Genomic DNA, 16,294 nt, shown 5'->3' on the forward strand with positions numbered 1-16,294 from the left:
CAAAAGTCTAATAGACCCCTTAAAAGTTTGTAAACATTGCAACGCCTGCGGGTGGGCGGGGCTTAGCTGGAGTCAAAAAGAGGCGCGGATGCAATGTTGACAAGCGTAATCTAGCAAGTTTTAGGATGGATTTAATATAATGACGAGTGGATAACATTACAGAAACCTTCTTTTTTATCCAAGCCTTTTGGAGTTCTTGTATCTTGTTCTCATTGCAAAATTTTTTACCAGGTTTTGGATATTTCCTAGACAACATATGAATTACTTTCGAGTGGTTTGGGGAATTTTGTCAAGGCTTATTGTCTAATGTACCCAAGTAAGCTATTATGTGGCTATTATACACATTTTTTTTCAGGATGTTCTTGCAACCCGGTGGCAACTTGTCCACAACCCGGTACTGGGTCGCGACCCGGTGGTTGAGGACCTCTGGTCTAGCTGCCATCAAACGGAGCTTTGATGTGCAGAATCTGTCAAAATTTATACAACGACCATGAATGCTCTTTCAAGATGAACACGACACCGCTTTCGGTCTGAAACCACTAGCAGTGATCCGACTAGCACACACTTTTATAATTTCTTACCACAATGATCCTATTTAATGCTTACTTGACCAAAGTTTAGCCGTTTTGTAACATTTTAACGTTCGTAAACTTTTGGACAGAAACCACAAACTTACCCACATTTGTCAAAATCCGTGAAATCCTGTCAACTCTTCCTCCCACACAGAGCATGCATGACCTAGACAATCTTATATCTGACTTAAGAAGCGCTGAAACATCAGGAGATGGAAATTTAGCATCAGAATAAAATGTTCAACATTATGATTTTTTGACAGAAAGTCTCTTCCCCTGTTTTTTTCCAATTTATTAACAATGTGTCATTTAGCAACGCATATCAGAATTTAACCCAAAAAAGATGTTTTTATCGTTTTGCTACTGATTGAAATAGATGAATTACATGGAAAAATGATATCTCTGTTTCCTTTAGATTCATAGTTAAACATTTGTAACTGTTTGGAAGAAGGAGTTACCAACATTAGTGAATGTTTCCATTGCATCGTGCTGGATTAAGAAAATTATACTTTCAGTGTTAGTAATAGTGTTTTGTAGAAGACACAACAATATAAATGTTATGCACCAAAATTCAGGATTTTATTAAAGGAAATGAAAGAAATGACTTAGGAAAAACCCAGATGCACTGAATGTCTCACCCTGACATCCCCAATATCTGGGGACATAAATAAAATAAAGTCTCATTACACAATAATGCCAATGCTTAGTTATTTCATGTGCACACGCGAAACTAAACGTCACCTTAGGGGCTCTGTATAAACCAAACAGTGAACTAAAAATAAAAAAAATATTATAAATTCCAATTTTGCATTTACATTTAGTCATTTAGCAGACGCTTTTGTACAAAGCATCTTACAAATGAGGTAAACAATAGAAGCAATTATAGCAACACAAGAACAGCAATACATAAGTGCACTAGAAATAGTCTCATCAAGTCCAACACAGTATACATAGCCAAGTGTTGGTTATTATTTTTTTTTAAAGAATAAAGAAAAAGGAAAATTGGCACCACAAGCCGTCACTCGGTGACAGAGCGCAGGGATTAAGAGGGTACATAAGGCTGTATAAGCAAGTGAAGGTAAGGGGGTGCTGAGTCTGCTGACCCAGTGGTGATTTTAAAGGCCAGGAGCAGAGCTTTAAATTGGATGTGAGCTGCTATAGGAAGCCAGTGTAACTTGACAAAGAGAGGAGTGACGTGCGCCCTCTTTGGCTCATTGAAGACCACTCTTGCTGCTGCATTCTGAATCATCTGTAGGGGTTTGGTTGTGCAGGCTGAAGGTCCAGCCAGTAGCGCATTGCAGTAGTCCAGCCTGGACAGGAAAAGAGCTTGGACTAGGACCTTCGTAGCATGCTCATTTTGGAAAGGTCAGGCGGACTTCCGGGCAGTGCTGGCAACATGCTCCGTGAAGCCATGTTTTCGAATGACAGAACCCAGGGATGTCATGTATATCGAAAAGAGCAGCGTTCCAAACACGGAGCCTTGTGGCACCCCGGTATTGAGACGTTGGGGTTCGGAGACATCACCTCTCCAAGATACCGTAAATGACCTAACTGAGAGATAAGACCTGAACCATAGAAGCGCTGTGTGGTGGAGGATGTGGTGATATTTCTTCTTCTTTACAACAAACACGTTTGATGGATTAATGATACAACATGGCAACATAGCAATGACAAATTTGTGCAATGATTGCAACAGTCTGCTAACTAAACATTACAGCGGCGTACTGAACATCTTCATTTTCTGTGGTGTTTGTGGTGTCTGGAGATTTCTGCTTTGTTTTTGAATTTACAAAATTAAAGCTGCTATAATGAATATCCTCATTTTTGCAATCTTCTTTCTGTGTGTGTTCAGACGGCGCTGCATCAATGTGCACTGAAACATACTGAAGATAAAATAAAGTTCAGTTAAGATTACAAACAAGAAACATTTTAAAATATATGTGTGTCAAATCAAATCTTTTATCAGACATTATCACCTGTGCCTCCTCCTTTACATCCTTGTGATTTCTAGACAAGATACAGCTTCTCATCCTTATAAAGAAACAGATTAAATTATGCATCAAGTTTAAAGAGTTAACATGATCAGTGTCATAAATCACAATTCTAAATATCAAGACATATGTTTTCTTCATTTATTTGCCATATTTTTTCTTTGTTTAGAAACTTTTAGAGCACACATTAATGAAGTTAACAACAAAATCCCAAAGTGGTCTCAGACTTTAGGGTCCCACTGTATTGAAACTCATTTTAAATAAAGGTTTTACTGACCTGTACCACATCAGGACTCCTATGAGTGCAAGAGTCAGAAACACAGACAATATGATCAATGTGTTTTTTAACCATGTGTTATTCTCTCGGTCTGTAGAGGACACTGAATCTAACAAGTTCAGAAATAAATAAGATCAATTTATTACAGACAAACTGCAGTAAACATTCAACACTAAAGTCAGATGTATGATGAGATGTTGTGTTACCTCTTACAGTACATGAATACTCTTGTATCTTCTCACTGTTGATTGAGTCCAGGTACAGCTTGTTTAATAATCTCAATCCATCTGTTACCTGTTGTCCATTCTTATACCAGATGTAAGTATGATTGTTATCCAGAGTGCATTTGGTTGAACAGCTTAATATCACTTTTTCTCCATCTATCACAGGGTTTGGGCTGCTTATCACCTGTGTACCTGAGATTTCATAAAACAGAATTCACATGAAATACTTTTCAGAATTAAGCTTGAAATAGTTTGTCGATAAACTCAACTGGTGGAGCATGACATGAAAAAGCCAAGGCTATGGATTTGATTCAGGAAATAAAAAAACATTTTGAATAGAAATGCAAAGATTTAATGTAATATTTATACTTTTCTCAGAACACATAAATAGACATAAAGAAATAAAGCTGCTGGAAGGAGTGTCATCGATCAACTGGGCAAATTTTTTTGGACTACTTAGACAAAAATAGACTGTCTATCCAGCTGTCCAACAGAGACCAACCACATGTTTTGTTTAATTGTATGTGATGTTTAGGACAAATCTAAAATATGAGTATGCATTCAATTATTTTCTCATTTAAGAACTAGCAACTAGCAAAACAGCATCCTATGCAGAAAACAAAACACAAAATACGCTGCTGCTCTTAGAGTTTATTATGAGCAGTTACCTGTAACAGTAAGAAAGACTCCAGGATAACCAGAAAATGTATTTGTGTCAGTGATGAACCTGAACTGATATACATCAGAGTCACTCGTGTTGACATCTTTGATTCTCAGTGTGTTGCCCACAAACTCCACACGACCAGCAAACCGATGATCGTCACTCAGATCTTTGTCTTTAGATGGATTGTTTTTCAAATGCCAGTATGTTTTCTTTACTGTAACCCCAGTGGGATGTGAGTATGAAGAGTGAATATCTACTGTTGATCCCACTAAAGCACAAACTCTTCTAGATGTGTAAGTCACACCCCAACAGACACTGTTAGAAACACCTGAAAGAAACAATTGATTTGAAATATTTGTATAAATAAACTCATATACAGATAAACACAAGATTGTAAAAATTTTGCTCTTTCATTTTAAAGTCTTCATGAAATCAAAATTAAACTTTTTCCTTTATTATAAATATGTTAGGGTTAATGACACAGTGTATATAAGCTGTTATGGCCCAAAACAAACTTTGCATACAGAAGATATAAGCATTCAAAATTTACATTTTTGCATGTGCACAAAAAGCGGTTTCGATTTTCTATGACTTCACCCTAGACCCTATGTCCAAAAAAAATGTTTAAACAAGTGTCTCATTGTTATTTTTAGGCAGAGGTTAAGTGCAATGTAGGGGGCGGGAACCTTTAGCGCCTAGAGAGCATTTGATTGGACAGGAAATTTGATGGTAAGCTGAGTTGTAGTGGCCGCCCGTGACTTCTTTTCGAGTGCGCACAACATGTAGCTCGTGAAAACCCATCATGTGTGGCTCATCATTTCAAAATACATGTCTGCTGCAGACGCTTCAAAGGGGTTTATGATAAAACAGACGCTCGTGTGTGCCAGATAATCAGAGTTTAGTGTTAGGTTAGTTTCTTGGGAGTTTTTTATGCAAGCGTGTCTTTATCATAAACCCTTTTGATGCGTCTGCAGCAGGCACCTATTTTGACATAATGCATGATGCTCATAGATTCACATGACTCACTGAACACATATTTTGACATGACGAGCAACACACATGACACTCCAAACACATATTTTAGATTCATGCCTCTCAGAAGAGAAGTCACCGGCCGCCACTGCACCCTACACTTCAGCTTACCATCAAATTTCCTGTCCAATCAAATGCTCTCTAGGCGTTAAAGTGTCCCACCCCCTACATTGCACTTAACCTCTGCCTAAAAATAACAAGTGCCTGAAATGAGACACTTGTCGATACATTTATTAGTTTTTTTGGCACATAGTGCACTATGTAGGGGATAAGAAACGATTCAGACTGTGTACTCGGCTTCGCATTGTGCCGCATTACCACCTTGGCTGTGCATTATTTTCAAATAATTCAACAGCCCATCATCAATTATTCCTTACATAACAGTTTTATATTAAAATCTGGACTCTATCAGACTTTATTTTAATAAAACTGTGACGCTCACAAGTTGTCAAATGCGGCTTTGCTGGACTGTGCTGTAAATTAAATGCTATTGGTTACTTTTCAGAACCCCTTTAGACCCCCGTGAACACAAGGTTGTGTATAATAGATAGCAACACTGCTTCCCTTTCATTTAAAATGACGTCACCACATCAAATGATGCTGCACGTTTCAAAACACTTCAGTGAGCCTTTAACCTGAATATTGAATCACACTTACATACAGAAGAGGAATGAGTGTTTTCGCCAACCTCAGAGCAGGAATAGCTGTCAGTGTTTCCTCTGGATGGCACTAATAGGTTTGTGCTGTATTTTATATTTTTTCCATTCTGGTACCAGAAGTAATTCTTTTCAGATATGAGATTGCAGGAAGAGTCACAGATCAGATTTACTCGTCCATCTGTAGATTCAGGATTCATCGTCACCTGTAAAACTAAATAAACAAAACCTTACATTAGATGAGAAATGAAAAAAGTTTAACTGGACTGATGAGAATGTAAATGTACCTGTGACTGTTAGTTTGACTGTGACTGAGCTGAGATGTTTAACTCCATCCTTCATAATGATCATGAGCTGATATTCTCCACTGTCTCTCTCTCTCACTTCATCTATTATGAGCTCTGATTCAGTGTTTGTGATCCACTGTTTCACTCGTCCTGAGTAATCTGAATCTAAAGTCAAATCTTCAGGTTCATCTTTGTTACTCCACTTTGATTTCTGTTTTTGGCTGAACCAGAACACAGTTTTGATGTTGTTGTTTGAGTAAAAGCACTTCACTTTCACCTGTGCCCCTCTCACAGCACAAATATTCTGTTCACCACAGGTCACAGTAAAGCTGTTCAATGTTAGAGACACTGAAAAAGAAAAGGCATAATACTGATATTTATTACACGGCTCTCTGGAATGCTTGATTCTAATTGGTCGGTTGAGACATTTGCTGGTTCGTTCTTTTCAAATAATAACCGCTCCAAAGTAATAACGCATAGCCGGTACTACTTGTATGTTTAAAATCCCTCCGCACCAACAAAGATTAGGCTACTGTTTGGCGCCATCTTGTTTCAAACACTGGACAACAACAATTAACAATGTAAAATGTCGACATTAACATGTACGGTAAAATCAAAACATTTAAACAGTGGATAGAAGAACGAACAACGACAAGACACAGTGAGCTTACTGAGACTGAACTTGACAAAATAGAGCATGACAGCTACGAAGCCAACACACAGAATGGGCATTAAAACTTCTCAAAGACTGGCTAAAAGAGAAAAAAATGGAGACAGACAAGTATGAAGCAGAGGATCTTAATAAGGTATTAAGATCATTTTATCATGCATCTTTGCAAAGTTTCGCGGAAGGATACAAATTTTAATTTAAAACAAATATGCCAATAAAATGTTTCAAATTCATATTCATGTCCAGTTTTTTTTCTTATGTGGCAAGTAGACGCTTCGCGTCGGGTCCTGATCACACTGTCGGGGCTTATTTCCCGATAACTACCGGCTGCCTCTACATTATCCCTTAGTTGTAACATACTGTAGTGTTGTAGTTCTCGAGACCGGTCTCAGTCTCAGGACCGGTCTCAAGACCACTTTTTAAAGGTCTTGGTCTCGTCTTGGAATCGACCGCATTTTTACTCGGTCTCAGACAAAGAGGACTCTGAATTTTATTTCAAGACTGGTCAAGACCACAACTGATGGCACACTGCAAAAAAATCTTGGTATTTTTGTCTTGTTTTCAGTAAAAATATCTAAAAATTCTTAAATTAAGATGCTTTTTCTTTATGAGCAAAACGACCCAAGAAAATAAGTCTAGTTTTTAGACCAAAAATATCAAATTCTGCATAAAACACATTTTTTTCTTGAATTTAGTTTTTAAGAAAAAGGTTCAAAAATGTTTCTTACCCCATTGGCAGATTTTTTTGCTCGTTTTATTCATTTAAATTTGATATTTTTGATATAAAAACTAGACTTATTTTCTTGGGTAGTATTGCTCATCAAGAAAAAGCATCTTAATTTAAGAATTTTTAGACATTTTACTGAAAACAAGACAAAAATAGTAAGATTTTTTTTTCTTGAAATCATTGTTTTGCAGTGCACATCACAACTTAATTTTATTTTTTTAATTAATTTTATGCAGTTTATTCAGTTTTGGCATATGATGTTGGCATTGTTTAAGCATTGTTTAAGTTTCTCCCAATGACAATTTCTCTAATTTTATTACTAAAAACACCTGCATTGTGTTAAGTGGATGGCAAGCCATGGAAAGACAGTTCAGAAAAAAAGTCGATTTCAGCTCTTTAGTGTTTGTTCACTTTTATTTGCTTATAGACAAAGATAAATTCCCACATATCTGCAATGCCTTTGATTATTTTTTCAACTTGTCTGATGGCACACACACAAACACACACACACACACGCACACACACGCATTCTGGTTTCCATGTTTTGTGGGACATTCCATAGACGTAATGCATTTTATACCACACAAACTGCATGGGCGTCGGAAGCATATGAAAAGTGGGTGGGTCCCCACATAACCCCCCCCCCCCCCCCCGAAAAATACATTTACTGCAATAGATGACATTTTCATGTTTCCTTTTAATTAGCCTGAACATTTGCGTTTATTAAATTAAAGACAGTAGCCTATTACGGTCGAAATTCTGGTAATAGCCCTTTAAATATTTTGCAAATAATGACAGATCATGTTTCATTTATCTTTCTCTGTGTCATTTTTTTTCTCTACTCTGCTGACAGTAGGCTACAATGTTTATTTTTTATTTTGAGGAAATAAAAGGTAAGAAAAACGAATGAAGGTAAACTGATACAACTTTTGTATACCTTTTTTATTTGTTATACCCAATTTCTCTTTCTCTCTCTTAGAGAAATATAAATGTGAGATTCTGGAAATGAGATCACTTTATTTTATGGTATCTGTTGGGAAACAATGCTGTCATAAGAGTTTGGGCATGTGTACTTCTAAAACACAATCGATTAAACAGAGGTATGACTTTATGAATTATCTGCAAATGTACCTCGCAAATAATAACAATAGCCTACGTGAGGACGTTCATGTCGCAAATGAAAAGTAATTGCAGGCTTCTGTAAAAAAAAAAAACTTGAAAATTATCCAGCGATCGTGGGACCATAATAAAAATAAACTATTTTACAGCAGTAATAATATTTTAACGATTAGCCTACACTTTTAACGTTTGAAAGGAACCACATTTAGTGCTGTGTTAATTATCATTAAAAGCTAAACGGGATCTCTGTGCCTCCGCGACAGACGCAATTCTTCTGGCATCTCTCCTCATCATCTCCTCTTTTTTTCTTCTGTGTCTTGAACTTGGGGCTCGAGTCCGACCTAAGGTTTGAGCTGCCTTTAAGAACACCAAGCTAAGTTCGTTTACCGTTAATTATTAAGACTAAATGGGCAGGCAAACTCGTGAAACAATGAAAGTAAAATAATCCGCTATAATATGGTTTTACACGTCTATAGAAAATATACTATAAATAAAGCAGTTATTAATTTTCTTAATGCATGGTTGTTTGACATTTACTTCTGTTTAAAACATTTGGCAAAGGAGGTTTTTCAGCACTTTGTTCAAACAGCAACTCAGCGTCCACTCACCCCCGCGAATTATGTTTAAAAGCTGAAACGGGTCCGCGGTGTAAAAAAAGCAAAGGTTAGGGATCCCTGCTCTAGTGGAATGGATTTGGACTAACAGCGCTTTGATAAGTGAACAGACAAATGCGCTAAATTAGAGAAAAAGTGGGTGGGTCCATTATCATTGGTCTTAAAAAGTGGGTGGGTCCTGTCCCACCCACGTATAATGGTTCCGACGCCCATGACAAACTGTATATTCTATTCCCCTTACCTGCCCCATTCCCTAACCCCAACCATCACAAAAACCCTTCTTGTATCTTAGATTTTCAATAAACATCATCTTGTTTGATTTATAAGCTTGTTTCCTCATGGGGACATCAAAATGTCCCCACAAGGTCACAAAAATACTGGTATTCCTATCTTTGTGGGGACAATTGGTCCCCACAATGTGATAATTACCAGGTACACACAAACGCACACGCACACACACACACACACACACACACACACACACACACACACACACACACACACACACACACACACACACACACACACACACACACACACACACACACACACACACACACACACACAGACAAGAAGTGCCTAATCCTATGCATATTCCACATTTTATCATAAGTGTTTTAATGCAGTGATTTGCAATAGTCTTGGTCTTGACTTGGTCTCTGCCTGTCTTGGTCTTGACTCGGTCTCGACCCTTTTTAAGTCTTGGTCTTGTCTCGGTCTCGGCCTATCTTGTTCTTGGTCATGACTTGGTCTCGGTTTAGGTGGTCTTGACTACAACACTAACATACTGTACTGTAAACTTAACTGTTTTTTAAGTAAAGCAAAATTAAGGTTTTAATCTTAATCCGACCAACTTCAAATTGGTGGGTGTGTCAGAACTGCAGTCCAATCAGCAGCAACATGTAAATAAACCACCTGGTACTAAAGAGACAGCTTGCACAATGGGTTTAAGTTGGAAGTCTTTCATTCTGGACGGCAAGGGCAGTGACTGTAACATTGAGCATATGTAAGCAATAAGGTACGAGAGGCTGTGCTGTATCGTGAATAAGTAACGGCTGAAGGGCCTGCAACCCCTTCATCTGTTACTTATTCACGATACAGCACTTGCCTCAGGTACCTTATTGCTTACATATGCTCAATGTTACAGTCACTGCCCTTGCCGTCCAGAATGAAAGATTTTGCATTTGCATTTTGAAGTAGACGCTATCTGATTAAGCTCACGCTATTCCATGTGCACTTCTGGTTTACAATACCTCCGAGTTGTTTGCCGTAAACTGATCCTGCTTCTCGCAATATCTGAGACTTTGCGAGACTGAAGGACGGCGGGTCGGATACAGCAAACTTGCAAGTGGGGTATTCTTCCTACAGGCCGTAGGGACGGATGAGAGAGTCTTCATTCGTCCTGTATTGAGTCATTTAGCCATATACCGACTTACGAAGATTATTTATTGACATAAAAATGCTGTCTTGTGTCCCTTAAACAACTATAAAGCTGACAATTATTCTTAGTTAATTGTAAATTAATGTAATATGCTTATGACCTGCGAATGTAATGCTCAGTTAGTGTAGGCTGAAAGCCTTCGTATTGAACAACAGCCACACACAGTGAGAATCTCGCGATCTAACGTTTTGATTTGAGCCAGACTTGAAAGCCTGTTGAAGACCTATTCTCGAGGACATTAAAACAAGTCGCAAAGGGACACCGAAGTTGCCTGCTTTCTATCTTCTCCACAGGTAATTCAGCATATTCGTTTAAATCAATACAGTCTATTGTGTAAACTCGAAGTTTTATAGTTCCTTGGCCAACTATAGCATGGTTATGCATAACACTACGTCTTGTTAGTGTAAACGCACATGTGGTTGAATGTGTTTGAAGAGCCATACATCATCTCTCCGCCCATTTATGTAATCTGAGGTACTGAGATCAATGTTTTGCATCTTTTCTGATCTCTAGCGTGAACATACGGTGTACAGCCTTTCATTGATAAAACTAAAGCGGCTGATCTGCGCGTCTTTCATTAGTTTCATTTTACAAACGTATAAAAATTGCGCAATCTTATTTCAGAAATTGCGCTGAAATATCAGAGAAAGCTCTTAAAAACAGTATACACGGACAAAACATTGTGTAGCATGTTTACTTACAACACAAGCAGTGAACTCTGACATAATATCTGACATAATATTAGTTTGCATCCATTTAAATCCGTCATTACTCTCGCTCATGTTTAAATGACAGGAGAGGGACTCGTCCACAGACCATCCCCTCAGTAATCTGGAGTAATCTAAACGTGATGCGTCTCTCTCATCCACTTGTGATCTGATTGATGAAAACACATCTTAATACCAGGTGTAACAGCCCCTAAGATATTTTTCCTCGCCTCGATGAAAAAGGAGTGTCTAAGCTACGTTTATGGTTGCTTTTTGTATGTGATTTAAAGCGGACATATAATGATCTGTGTGCTATGAACAATCACAGGCAAAAATAACAAAAAAAGTTATTTTTCATTGCTTTTGCTTTGTACTGGAAGCCATGTTAACCTTGGCATGAAACGCGCTTCGAATGGGGGGGAGCTAGAAAGAAATATTCAGTTGGTTGTCATATAGAATTTCACCGCTAGATGGGAGTAGATCTTACACAGTGGAGCATTAAAAAGTTTATACCTGTCTGCGCCTGGGTTCTGTCCATCCAAACCAGAAAGATTAATTTACCAAAATTGCACTTTATTGTATGGATGCATTTCTCTTCTATAGGAATGCGATTAAAAAGGGTCAAGAAGAAAGCTTTGGTACATCTACTGCTCCAACAACAACTAAACTGTAGTGCACTCAATAGTGTTCATACCTTGAATGTGTAACAGCAGGATCAGAGATGAGAGTCTGGAGTTCATCATTTCACTTTAAAGAAATTCACAATTATTCAAACATGCTAATATAACATTTTATTCCAATAATTCAACTTCAGTTAAAATATTAACCATACATACAGTATATACTGTGGACTTTAAGTTGCAGCAGTGGTGTTTAAGATTTTGTTTAATAAGCTGATAGCTATAAAAAGCTGTTGATCTCACTTCCTTCCTTTTTCTTACTAAAGCCAATGTCAAACACTTGCAACAGCCTTAGGGCGGATTCACACATTGTGCGATTGCCTGGTCCGAACCCAAGTTCGATTGCTCCCCCTCCCCCTGCCCCGATGGACTGTGTTCACATATTATTTTTGTATCCGAACCGCAGTATGCTTGCATCAACAAGTTGCAGGCAGCGCATACTCATGTTGCTTGGCAACCGCTGTAAACGAGAAGGTGCCAAAATGCATAGAATTGCTTGCTTGACTTCTGTTCTTCTGTTCTTTGTGTTTGTTTTCAAAGAAATAATACAGAAACGCACTTGCGTCTGTCTGCCGCAAATATTCTAAAGTCTATTCGAAAACAACGGGCTGTCCGCCGAAGTCAATTTTTGCGGATGCATTCAGAAATCATCTCTCTGCTCTCTGACCAAACGTCCCCACAACATAATATAAACCTGACCACACATACACACACACACACACACACGCACACACACACACACACACACACACTCACTCAGTCTCTCGGAAGACAGCGTTCACATCATCCAAACGTACCGAACTCTGACGTCAATCGAACCCGGGTGTGCACCAAAGTGCGAATGTGAAACCGCCCTTAAACTGTAAATGCAGCTTAACACAAACCGAATGAATCAATTTCTTTATTAGTAAATGTTCAGTAAAAGGAGCTAAACTCTTTAGAAAAAATAAATACAATTTCAGTGTCAAAATAAATATTATACACTTTTTGTTTTTTCAATCCTCTGAACAATATTTTTGCCATGTTTAACACACTGACAGAACAGCTAAATTAACCTCACGTAAGAAAAGAATAAAAATCATAACTTACTTAGTTGTGCACATTTACACATAAATTATTTTCATATCGCTGCTCCAAACTCCAGCACAGTTGTTGATGTCAATGTGTTTTACAGCTGCCAGTAACACAAGAAGATCAAGAGGAAGAGGAAATACTCTGAGTGTTTCTTAGATTCATGTTGCCTTTTATTCCTCACTCCTCCGTCCTCCAAGCCACAACCCAGAAAGCTCAAACTCAGTCATGAAGGACATTTCAAAAGTTTAATAGCAGAGCGAGAAGCTGAGGATGGAGGAGTGAGGAGGTTTTCAGAGGAGTTGTGAGCGAGGATACACAGGTGTGTCATACGTGAACGTGTTGTGTCGACGAAACCAGACGCACATATCTCCTCTCTTTTCATCATCACATCATTCTGTCTTAATTTGATTTGAATCATTTAGGTTAAATTATAATTACAGTAAAACACAACTGTTATGACCACAAACATGCTTTTTTCACTTAAAATATTAAATATACTCACATACTGTTGTGGAGTTGGCTGATTTTAATTGGCAGCAGTGGTTTGTGAAGTTCTCACTTTAAGTCTATGTTTCTTCCTTTTTTTTTTTTACTGATATTGGTGTGAAAAAATACAATAAAAAATCAAGATGTTTGCCATGTTAGTAGTGAATATACATCTCTGTTGTCATTACAAGTTCTATTTAATTTTATGTGGAAAAATGTATTGAGTGGGGGGGGGGGGGGGGGGGCTTCAAATATTGTTGTGGGCAACTAGTAGCCTGACTACGTCAGACTTTGTACTACCGCTAAATTTCATTACGCTTCTGTACTCAGTCTGAGATACCTCCCATTCTTACCGTTTTCCTCCGGTCTCAAAACGGCCGTCCAATCAACGAACAGAGGGCGGGCTGAGAGCCGTGACGTAGATGCTAAGCGCAGAATGTACGGTTGTAGTTTGTAGTGGACATGGAGGCACAGAAAGCTATTTGGTCTGTTGTGGAGAACCGGCACTTGCCAACTTAAGCCCGAACAAGAAAAGTGTTTGTTAAACATTTTAAATGGAGATTAAGTTGTTTCTCTACTCCCGACAGGTTTTGGATAAAGTTTAATTCATCAACTATTACCGATCGTCAGCGAGAAACTGTGTGCAGCACAGCTTGACGTGCAAAACGATCGAGAAATCATGGAAGGGAATTTCATTGTTCACAGTTAATGGTGGAGGACGCGTGGGCAAACATTCTTTGGTGACGTTCCGGATTAACCAGAAAAAAAGGTAGGAAGATTTAATTTACATATGGTTATGGCTGTCTGTTGGAAGAGTTTGAGAGGAGAGAGGGGCGTTCCTCCACTTAGACGTGAGTGGAAAGACACCGTAAGGATAGTGTTCAACTAGCTCTGGCCCGATCTACTTTACATAATCTGCAAACAGTGCCGGGTTAAGCCTTTGTGAGGCCCTGGGCTAACGCTGGTTTGAGGCCCCCCCCCCCCCAATATACATTAAAAAAAATAAAGGCTGGATTTACTAAGTGCCCCATTGCAAATTTTTTTTTAGTAAAACTTACTAAAAAAAGGGGATGCAAAAACGATGCACTGTCTATATTTTTTAGTAAATCCAGTGTTTTTACAGCGTATGTGCAACATTAAATGGCTAAAATTATTTAAATAAATTAAACAATATTATCAAGTAATAATTTTACAATCAGAAACAGCCCAGAAAATAACATTTATTAAATGCAACTCACAACTAAAAGTGCTTCTGTCTGTTCTTCTTTAAATATAATTCCTCATTTAAATTATTAAAATCAAGTTGATGCAAAAGTAGTAGAGCCCAGAATTCTCAGCCCAAGTCCGACCCGAGTCCGAACTTTTTAATTCTCCCCATTAGGAATCTGTGTCCGCAGATATAGTTACTGCATCGCGTATGTTTGTGAGTAGAAGTCTGTGAGTGCTGTCTGCTGTGAGGTTTTTATGAGAGCAGCACAAACTTTTTAATAGTCTATTTAATATGTAAAACTTGAATTTGAAATAAAACTTACTGCGGAGAAATTAATGAGATCTCTATCGTCTCTCTTGCTACGTGACGCGACAATTATTTATTATTTCAAATCCGTTTACAAGATAAATATATATACATTGTGTTGTTAAACTGATGTAATTATCTTGCTATATACGCTACAATTATTATGAGAAGCCTTTTCTTTTTACTGTTACACTGTAGACAGTAATATATTATATAAAACTCTATGGTCGTGAAAGCACATTATCCATTATCTGTTGGTTCATGTTGGTCCAGTTTAATTCAGGATAATCCTTTAATAAAATGTATAATACGTTATAAAATATTTTATTGTTTTGTAATATTCACAGCTCACATTCTCTCGGATCGTTTTAAAACATTTTAAATCATTCTGCAAAATTCCGCATAGATTTTGCAAAAGAAATCCGCAGAAATAGCAAAAAATAACTGCTTACACAGCGTGTACAGCTGTACTCTTGCAGCAATTAAAGCAGTTCAGTTTTGTTTTAAATTGCAAAATAGTTATATTTCTTTTTTATTTACATTTCAGAGCAGTTTTTGCTTGTTAAAGTTTTTATGATAACTAGTGGTTAGCGGCCGTCAGCAAGTTGACGACATGTATGATGAATTGAGCCTCTTAAATCAACACTTGCCTATAATAACAACTATTTAAATAAATATTTTCAGCATATCACAATGTTAGTTTAAACGTTTATTATCAACACATACTATTTTTAAAAAGCGAAGGCAGGTTGCTCTGCTGCTCGCAGTTGCAACGGGTGCAGAAATAAAAAAATAAAAAGGGCTATACAAAACGAAACGAAATAAACATGAAACAGAATAAACATGCATGTTGCCTTATCTTACAACTTCGCTTTTGCATAAAAATTTTTTTAATGTAAGGACTTACCACAGAAGATGGCTATTCATGCATCCATCCAACAGTTTAACTAAGAAAAAAGTCGATGCATACACAAACAAGAAATAAAGACACAGCCTTCTTACACGAAATTAATACAGAGAGAAGTCTTTAATAGATTATGTCTTGGATGCTATCTGCATGTACAGTATCAAAGGTTTCAATCTAGTACTCCATTTATAATTTTTCCTGGTGGGCTGAAGGTCCCAGAGAGACCGCGGCCTTGTACAAGAGTGGAAATGATCGATGTTATTTGTCGGCTCTTAAAGGACAAAATATCCCATAAGCTATTAGCTATTATACAATTTTTTTCAGAACATTCTTGCGACCCAGTGGTTGGGGGCCTCTGCTCTAGGTAGCACTTACACATAATTACGTCAATCAAAATGTTTTTAAAAACTCAAAATAGAATTGTCTCGGAGGCCCCCTAGTGTTCGGGGCCCTGGGCTGCAGCCCATGTTGCCCATTAGGATAACGCGGCCTTGTCTGCAAAAGTCGTTCACAGCCAACTAGGGGGCCTTGAAGTGAAAAAGGTTGTTAACCACTGCACTAAAACACTTGAGCCAAATACAGGAAATACGTCATGTAAGCAGTCAAGTGCAAAGACCGCCAGTGTGGGTATTTGTGCGCAGCCACGGGAT

General features: G+C 37.8%; 1 protein-coding gene across 1 annotated transcript; it reads right to left on the reverse strand.

Moving 5' to 3' along the window:
* Positions 1-1,182: 1,182 nt before the first annotated feature.
* Positions 1,183-11,722, reverse strand: LOC135740969 (sialoadhesin-like). Its single transcript, XM_065259567.1, has 8 exons — positions 11,676-11,722; positions 5,704-6,051; positions 5,418-5,630; positions 3,733-4,056; positions 3,047-3,256; positions 2,841-2,949; positions 2,549-2,603; positions 1,183-2,455 (listed from the first exon to the last, which is right to left on the reverse strand). The coding sequence occupies exons 1-8, from the start codon at positions 11,719-11,721 to the stop codon at positions 2,273-2,275; spliced, it is 1,488 nt and encodes a 495-aa protein (XP_065115639.1). The 5' UTR covers position 11,722; the 3' UTR covers positions 1,183-2,272.
* Between the last annotated feature and the right edge of the window lie 4,572 nt (positions 11,723-16,294).

The sequence above is a fragment of the Paramisgurnus dabryanus genome, chromosome 24 (genome assembly GCF_030506205.2).
Source record: "Paramisgurnus dabryanus chromosome 24, PD_genome_1.1, whole genome shotgun sequence".
Taxonomy (NCBI): Eukaryota; Metazoa; Chordata; class Actinopteri; order Cypriniformes; family Cobitidae; genus Paramisgurnus; species Paramisgurnus dabryanus.

Coding starts and splice junctions, on each gene's coding strand:
- LOC135740969 (XM_065259567.1), bottom strand. CDS start 11,721: ATGAACTCCAGACTCTCATCTCTGATCCTGCTGTTACACATTCAAG. Junction 6,052..11,675: donor CCTGCTGTTACACATTCAAG/GTATGAACACTA, acceptor TTTCTTTTTCAG/TGTCTCTAACATTGAACAGC. Junction 2,604..2,840: donor GGAGTCCTGATGTGGTACAG/GTCAGTAAAACC, acceptor TTTCTTTATAAG/GATGAGAAGCTGTATCTTGT.